General features: G+C 46.4%; 1 protein-coding gene across 1 annotated transcript in view; it reads right to left on the bottom strand.

Annotated features, from left to right (window-relative positions):
- Window positions 1-635: 635 nt before the first annotated feature.
- The window catches only part of SLC5A5 (solute carrier family 5 (sodium/iodide cotransporter), member 5), a 42,973-nt gene continuing 34,589 nt past the window's right edge, over window positions 636-9,019 (bottom strand). Inside the window, exons 10-15 of the mRNA XM_015406458.1 lie at window positions 8,482-8,552; window positions 7,845-7,931; window positions 6,936-7,141; window positions 2,599-2,702; window positions 2,148-2,251; window positions 636-830 (exon numbers count right to left, since the gene is read on the bottom strand). Coding sequence (XP_015261944.1) covers window positions 636-830; window positions 2,148-2,251; window positions 2,599-2,702; window positions 6,936-7,141; window positions 7,845-7,931; window positions 8,482-8,552 — 767 coding nt within the window. The remainder of the gene's footprint in view (window positions 831-2,147; window positions 2,252-2,598; window positions 2,703-6,935; window positions 7,142-7,844; window positions 7,932-8,481; window positions 8,553-9,019) is intronic.

Raw genomic sequence — 9,019 nt, 5'->3', positions numbered from 1 at the left:
GTACATGACTGAAGTGATGTCACCACGATGACAGTGATGGAGCTTGGGCCTCCCTCCTGCTCCTGGTAAGTCCCCCCACTGGCCAACTGATCAACAGAGGGGGGCAGGCCCCGGGAGCAGGGGATCCCTTGCCTCCAGCGAGGGGCAGGGCTGGCAACCCTATTCTGGATCCATCTCATCAGGAATCACCTCTGTCATTTTCATTCTCTTTCCTAATGAAAACATACTTGGAGCTTGCAAGCAGAAGAAGGTTCTTACATTGGCACATCTCCAAGAGTACACAAGCCAAGGATCGTGACTTCTTGACTTTCTCTTTCCTCTGTCGTGTGATTGTTCCTTGCTTGCTCTGTTCAAACCGCCTCCCCATCCGGGTGAGGCACAAGAGAACACAGTAATTGGCCTTCAAGTCAACAGTTGGTTGGGTTTTCTAGAGATTCTTAACAGGAGGGTTCAAGTAACTTCGCCAAATATTGGTAACAAACCATCATCCTCCCTATTAGAAAGTTCCCTTCTTCAGAAGTTGTAGCTTGTTTTGGCTGAAGGTACCCCCTTGTCCACATCTCTTGGTTGAAGAAGGATCTTCTCCCATGCACAGCTTTTCAGAGTGGCCTCTCGCCTCCAAAATCCCTGGCCACCTACACATCAGTCTCTCTAAGCAAATGGAAACAGCTGGGTTCCAAGGAGGTGCACAGACAGAGGGACTCCTCCGAGCCCTCCGGAAATGCACTCTCTGCCTTGGCCATCAGAGCCTTGTCATCAGCCCAGATACCAGACACCAGGATAGCGGAACCAAAGGCCTTCTTTTGTAAATCAGGAGAATCTTGAGAAACCTGTGCAGGCAAGAGAGAAATGCAAAGAATAAAACAGGCCTAAGAAATCCAGCCACCTTCACTACCACCCATCAGCAAGCAGTCTATGCTAAGATTCTGTGGTCATGGTGTATGAGCATGGAATATTGTGTTGGCTAGAGAAATCAGTGTTTTGTGGTTGTATACAAACATTTCTTAAAGACAGCAGCTGCTATGAACTGGAAGAACATTCACCATTCTGGCCAGACCCTCTCCAGGATTCAGCTTAGGGAAAATGAGTTCTGCAGATTTACAGAAACTGTGCACTGTACTGATTGGTTAAGAGGTGTGATGGCAAAATCCTGGTCCAGAAAACCCCCCGATTTAAATAGTTTGCAATCTGTGGTGTTTTTTTCCCTTTCCCTTAATGGTCTATTTCTTTCCAAGACTGAGCTCAGGAAAAGTTCATCAGTTCCATCTGTTTGCAGTATAAGCTGGCTAGGCACAAGTTAGTTAGGCACTGACTGGCCAGTGACTGTGCCATCATGATTATACCATCCTTGATTTTAAAATATCTGCTCCCACTCTCCAATCATTCTGCAGACTGTATAAGACATGACTGTTCTGGAGGACATTTTTCTAAAGTGAATAACGTTGTGGTTCATGTTTGTGGAATTCAAGGTCATCTTATTTTTGAATTGTTCTCTAATTACGTAATCCAGCTTTATTACTCTTGTTTTCTGTATGTAATATCCTTTTACTGCATGATTCTCCAATCTTGGGATTCTGCTTTATTGTCTGTATCATGCTTTGTTTCTGAGTCTTTTGCTCTCTAATTTGGTTGGTTGTAGGTACTGTACTGTCCTTATTTTTTAAAATTATTTACCATCAATTTGTAAAGGGCCCAAATGATCTTTAAATTGTCTACAAGACACTCTCTCTCTCTCTCTCTCTCTCTCTCTCTCTCTCTCTCTCACACACACACACACACACACACACACACACACACACACACTGCTGTATAAAGTCTTTTAAAAGCCCATCCAAAGCAAGGAAGGAGAGGTTTGTGCTTAAATCACTTGCTGAAATCTTACATACTTATGTAAGTGCTGTCAAGTCACAACCAACTTCTGGCAACCCAAGCAAGGGGCTTTTAAGGCAAGTGAGAAGCAGAGGTGGTTGGCCATTGCCTTCCTGCAGAGTCTACCTTGGTGGTCTCCCGTCCAAGTACGGAACCTGTTTAGCTTCTGAGTTCTGACAAAGTCAGACTATATCATGCCACCTTCTCTCCTTTGTTGGAACCTTCCCTAACTACTAATCTCCTCCCACAATATGTCCACACCTCAGTTTTCTAATCACCTTGGTGAAAGGTATCTTTGGCTCCTCTGGTGAGATTGAAGAGGTCTGCTTCATGACATCCCACCACAGGACACCTGGCCGATTGGTGCTTCTTTTCACAGGACCTGAAATAAAACCAGAGATGGTGAGGAAGGAAATCCAGGCAGATCAGAGACCTTCAGCTTGCCAGAGTATGAGCTTTGACAGCTGCCCTGCCAATGGCCTTTTTAACTCACAGAATGGCTCTCTGGCTTTGACAATGAACAGAAGTACTCCCTAGTACTGTCAGCCTGTCTGTTTTCATGGGTGTCTCTGGTGCAGGAACAGAGACTACAAGATGAGGTTATGAATTCTTCCAAACGTAACTGATGAGGGGGTAAGACTGTACAGCTAAAATACTTCTTGCTCCTTGAAATTCATTATTAGCCATGTTTTTAATAGAAAGATCTGACATCCACATGCCACCAAGTACCTGTTAGGCAGCTTGCCAGAATCCCTACGATCACCGTGCTCAGGGTTCCCAAGGCACCATAGTATAGGTATGACATGGCATAGAAGTCATCTGCAATGGCTGGCCTGCAAAGGAAGTGACATCATAAAACACACAGGAAGTGGCCCAACAAAAGTGTTCCTAAAATTACAGCTGAGAGGCTGAGATGGTGATCTCATCATAAGCCACAATGTGTATAAATGACAACAATTAATTATTATGTACAGTACAGTTTTATTATTACGATCCAACATCAGACAATACAAATACGTAACACATGCATTAATTACATAAACACAACTAAGCAATAAATACAGACAGGAACTTAAATAGACAAAATGGGTTAAAATTAAAATATATTTAAAATTTCTTTAAAAAGTCAGTAATCTTCTGTCTGGTTAGGCTGGCCATGGCACAAAATTTTGCTACCTTGGCAGTAATTTCATTGCAGGAATCAGCTAAAAGGAGAGCGGATTAAGATTGGTTAGACCTGCCTGGATAGGTGACGATAACTGGAGTGATGTATTTTGTCTTAATTATTATGCATATATATCACCATCTTGTTATCAACCGGGTCCAGCATCTCCAGAGGACTAGAGTAGATCATTGTGGCTTTTGGAATGGCTGTCATGCAGCCAGGAAATCTACCCACAACAATCTAGAGCCTCACTGATGCTGTCTGGTGAGAGCCAGTTTGGTGTAGTGGTTAAGTGTGCGGACTCTAATCTGGGAGAACCGGGTTTGATTCCCCACTCCTCCACTTGCACCTGCTGATGTGGCCTTGGGTCAGTCACAAGCTGTGGCACAGCTGTCCTTGAAAAAGAGCAGTTTCTGTCAAGAGCTTTCTCAGCCCCACCCACCTCCAATGTTCCCTCTAAGCTGTGGAGTCTTGTGAGCAAAAACTCTACTTTGTGAGCGACTAGCCTTAAAGTTGTGAGTGAGTGATTTGTCTACTGCATAAATTTGTTTGCTCTGGAGCCCTCCTTCGTGAGCTAAGACAAAAATGTGTGAGCCAGAGGCTAAAAAACTGTGAGCTAGCTCACCCTAACTCAGCTTAGAGGGAACACTGCCCACCTCACAGGGTGTCTGTTGTGGGGAAGGGAAGGGAAAGGAGTTTGTAAACCGCTCTGAGACACCTTTGGATAGTGAAGGGCGGGGTATAAATCCAATCTCTTCTTCTTCTTCTTCTCTGCCTTCCCCCCCCCCCAAATCACTGTGTTTAGTAGTACATTCTTCTCCTCACCAATGCTCTCGCTAAGCTGTGGAATCTTGTGACCAAAAATTCTACTTTGTGTGCTACTGGCATTAAAGTTGTGAGCGAGCGATTGGGCTGCTGCATAAATTAGTTTTGCTCTGGAGCCATCCCTCCTCAGCTAAGACAAAAATGTGTGAGCTGGAGGATAAAAAACTGTGAGGTAGCTCACACTAACCCAGCTTAGAGGGAACACTGCTCCTCACCCCAACGTATCCTCAGTTATGTCTAAGAGTGGCTCTCCCAAGGTCACCCAGCAAAATCCTATGCCTGGATGCCGATTTAAACTTGGATCTCCCGGATTTTAGGCCATTCCAACACTTCTAATCACTTCACCCCTCTGGCACAGCATACTTTTTGCTCCCAAGTATAACGTCATGCTGCGGTGCTGCGGCGGCTCAAGTGGTTAAGACGCTGAACTGCAGGCTGTGGAAGGTCAGTAGTTCAGCAGTTCGAGACCCGGGTGCCGCATGACGGAGTGAGCTCCCGTCTCTCGTTCCAGCTCCTGCCAACCTAGCAGTTCGAAAGCAAGACATTGCAAGTAGATAAATAGGTACCACTTCGGTGGGAAGGTAACAGCGTCCCGTGCACCTTGGTGTTTAGTCATGCCAGCCACATGACCACGGAAACGTCTTCGGACAGCGCTGGCTCTTCAGCTTGGAAACGGAAATGAGCACCGCAACCCTAGAGTCGGATTCGACTGGCTTTCGAGCAAGGGAACCTTTACCTTTACCTATAACGTCACAGTTCTCTCTTCTCCTTTACTGTCTACCTCCCTCCCCCGTCTTGGCTCCTTCTGGATCATCCTACCAGTACCACCACTGTCTTCTCCTCTTTACTTGGCTCTGTTCATATCACCTTATGACCGACAGACTACTAACAAAGACAATCAGCATTTATTTCAGGGCTTCAAAGGGCTTCCACGACCCTTTCTACAATGCGCACCTTGTAATGTAGGGTGGGATCACCATTCTCACATTGCAGATAGTGGAAAGGGTAGGAGATGAATGCCAGTTTGGAGCAAGCCCTATTGAGCCCAGTGCTATGCATGTTTACTCAGAAATACATCTTGCTGCATTTAATGTGATTTACTCAGGTAAATATGCCACGGACTGCAGCCCTGGTCTATGACTGAAGCAAGATTTGAATTAATGAGTTATTTGCTCTCGGACCACCATCCTAAATCTGAAAGGTTTGATGCTATGATTTTACAATATTTATATCCCGCCTTTCGGCCCTCACAAGGGCCACTGAGGCAGTTAACTAATTAAAACATATATAATAAAACCCACATTTTAAAACTACCTAAACCAACAACAACAACAACAACAAAACACACCATTGAAAAATTAAAAACAGCTAAAATAAATACAAAGACATAAAAACAACAATTAAATCATCGGCCAGGAAAGAGAGATCACTAATCCACCAATCCTTCTTTCACTTTCCTGGTGTTCCTGGACCTTTGTGGCTTGCTTGATGTTGCTTAGAATTCACATTGGGTGCTAGGGATCCCAACCTCCAGGTGGGACCTGGGGACCCCCTGGAACTATAGCTCATCTCCAGAGTACAGAGATCAGTTCTCCTGGAGAAAATGGATGCTCTGGAAGGTGTACTCTATGGCATTTTACCCCACTGAGGTCCCTGTCCTCCCCAGGCTCCACCCCCAAATCTCCAGCAGTTTCCCAACCTGGATCTGGCAACCCTATGACCCCCCCCCCATCCCCTGCCAGTAGCCAGGGGTGACCTGGCACCCCTATTTGGTGCCTCTACATAAGGAAAACTGTCTTGAGCTGTGCTGTGGCCATTGGGGAAACCACCCTACTTAGGGTACTGTTTTACCAAATTTGCTGTTAGAGGGTGTGTGTGTCCCCCCCCCCCCCCAAGTGACAGCACTCCAAGCTCCATCCACCTAATCCATTCAGGACTTGAACAGAGTGGATTTTTTAAAGACTATTGTCACCTTTGCCACATTTCAATCCTCTTGGAAGAAAATCTCCTTCCACTACCATGATGGCAATTGCGTCAAGATGCTTAAAGTAGGCCAAAGGTAAGTGACAAGAACTATCACTTATTTAAGAAAGGTGTTCATTATGTAGAGATAGAAGGTATCAGACTGAATAAATAAGAGCAGGAAAGTTCCTATTCAACTGATTCTGAAGCTAAGAATTCAGAGATACCGGAATACAAATATGGACATTTGGGCTTGGCAAAAGGGTTCTATAAACCTCTGCTGATTATCAGCCTAGACTCTAACTTCCCAGTCAGTCATCTGAAGCCCCATCAAACCAGGAAAACATCACTATTCGCTCAGTCCATTCCCCCCCTCTTTTCTTTTTTTTCTTTCTCGCTTGTAGAGGATTAACCTCCTCATTTTCCGCTGAAAGGGGGGGGGGAACGTTCTTAGTTCTTTTTCTCTGTATTTTGACAACTCACAGTTACACCAGTCTTTTCTTTTCCATTTTTTTCGGATATTCGCTTCATCACTCGGTGACGCCCGGTGGTTCCGCTAAACCCCGTAGAACGGGGTCGCTCACGCAGCAAGGTCCAAAGGGGCAGGGCATGGCGAGAGTCTCAATCTCCGATCTTTCGACCGAAAGAGAGACTCCCCCCTAGAACGCCCTAAAGCGCCCCGGATCCGAGCTCCTCTCACCTGAGGGGCTCGTTCGGGGCTCCGCTTGCGCGGATTCCCTCCTCCACCGCGGGCGGGCAAGACGCCCTCGGGAGCGACCCGAGGATGCGTCTGCCTTTCGCGGGAGCCAGACCGGAAGCCAAGGATCCATTCCAGTCTTAACCCTCCATTCCCAGGTGAACATTCAGGCATGGAGGCAAGCTGAAGTATGTTGCCTCTTTTCCTTTTCCTTCAAAGGAAGTGATGTCAGAAGGCCCAAAGGAAGATCTGACAGAAGGGATCATAAATCACAACCAAGACATAACAAATCAACCACGTCAACTGCTTTTTGATCTCCACAAAGGCCGCCATTTTATTACCACTACCATTTAATAACAACTGAAAGAAATATGGTTCTCCTCACCCATTCCCATTTCCCCCTTCCCCGTCTCTCACCTTTCCAAGGGTTCCGAGATGTTTAGTGGGGGCAGCGGCCCAAACACAATGGTGCTATTCAATCCCTCAGAAGCATTATAGAGTGGACAAAAATTTCCATAGGATGGGAGAACACCCATAGTATCAGGGCTCGGTGGGTAGATGGTGCCCCCCACAGCTACCCAGAAGGAAATCACAAAGCCAATCCCTAGACCGGAGAAAACACCCTAGAAGGACAAAAGAAATCACAGGCAATTAGAGCAGGGGTAACCCAACCTTTTAGAGCCATCTTTGGGATTCTGACACAGCATGGTGGCACAGCCACAAAATGGCTGCTGCAAAATGGCTGCCATGGGAAGTGGTTCCAGCCACAAAATGGCTGTTGCAGCTTACCTTCAGTCAAACAGTGAAGATCCTTGTGCCATGGTGGCAGCTGCTGCTAAAGCAACATTTTTAAAGATCTGCACAGCCAACCACATCTCCAGTGGCTAGTCAGAAGCCTTGCTGGGAAAAATCCCCACCTGGCTCTATCCACTGTCCACTTGGAGGGTGCCAGAAAAGGTGTCAGCAGGTGGCATGGCACCCCTGGGCACCATGTTGGGAATTCCTGGATTAGAGACTACTGCCTTGGCTATCGACCATCTACAGAGGTGTAAATTCATCGTTTCTAAACCGCTCCAGTTACCATGCACAATCCCAATTGCCCACTCCCCTGTCAAATCTCTATCTTTGGATTTGAGGAAATATTTTTGTGTGAGTTTAGGCCCTGATGCCTAAAATAATTTTACAAAGGGCACCAGATATTGAAGTCTGAGTAGGTTGCTATGGGCAACCGGAGGCCCCCAAGCCTCCACAGTGCAGCACCCTTTTGTTGGACAATGTACAACATCAATCAATGCACTAAAGTAACGTTCCCTTGTAGGAACTTACCACTGTGTTGCAAGACGGTATGAACATCCCCAAGACAAATGCTCCAAGCAGAGGGCCGCTAATAACTCCCATGACAGTGAAGGAACCCTGCGGAGCAAAGGAAAACAAGGCTGTCCTCTAGGGTTGCCAACTCGGGGTTGGGAAATTCCTGGAGATTTGGGGGTGGTACTTGGGGACCTCAGTGGGGTAGAATGCCATAGAGTGCACCCTCCAAAGCACCCCTTTTCTCTGGGGGAACTGTAGTCTAAAGAGCAGTTGTAATTCAGGAAGGTCTCCAGGCCCCACCTGGATACTGGCAACCATACTGTCACCTGAACAGACAAGGGTGAGAAATAAAGGGAAACTAGGCTGGGTCTGTTTGGTTTGGGCCAGACGTGCCAACTGCACCGGATTTCTTGCAGTCTGATAAATCTGCAGATAAAGCCAGTGTTTGACAAATTCTATGGTGGAGAAAAAAGTCACCAAAATGACCCAGCAGTTGAGCATTTTCCCTATGGTGAGAGGGAAGGACATGTTACAAGGGAAGGACAGACCTTTAAAGGGACTAGTATGTGACCAGAGCAAAGTAACACATTCAAAAAGATAAGGCTACAAGCAGTATTAGGGCATTTTCTACCTTTGCATGGATAATAATTACCTGTAGCACACCACCTCCCAGTAACGAGGACAGCGCAGCAACAGTGATGCATGATGTACCATAGATCAGAGCTAGAAATATACATAATATCCTCCATCAAAATGTATAAAAAGCTGTGATTTTGTATTTATGTAAAGAAGTCTTAGCATTCTCTCCTGTCCCCATGTCACCAGTACGGTGGTGGGGGGAAACCCAGGGAAACTAGTTTATTAAAAGGTAAAGGTAAAGGTTCCCTTGCTCGAAAGACAGTCGAATCCAACTCTAGGGTTGCGGTGCTCATCTCCGTTTCAAAGCCGAAGAGCCAGCACTGTCCGAAGACGTTTCCGTGGTCATGTGGCCGGCATGACTAAACACCAAGGCGCACGGAACGCTGTTACCTTCCCACCGAAGTGGTCCCTATTTATCTACTTGCAATTTCTTGCTTTCGAACTGCTAGGTTGGCAGGAGCTGGAACTAGAGATGGGAGTTCACTCCATCATGCGGCACCCGGGTCTCGAACTGCTGAACTACTGACCTTCCACCGCCTGCAGTTCAGCGT

The sequence above is a fragment of the Gekko japonicus genome, unplaced genomic scaffold, assembly GCF_001447785.1.
Source record: "Gekko japonicus isolate JY-2015 unplaced genomic scaffold, Gekko_japonicus_V1.1 scaffold3646, whole genome shotgun sequence".
Taxonomy (NCBI): Eukaryota; Metazoa; Chordata; class Lepidosauria; order Squamata; family Gekkonidae; genus Gekko; species Gekko japonicus.
The sequence above is the reverse complement of the archived record's forward strand: the minus strand, read 5'-3'. Positions and strand labels throughout refer to the sequence as shown.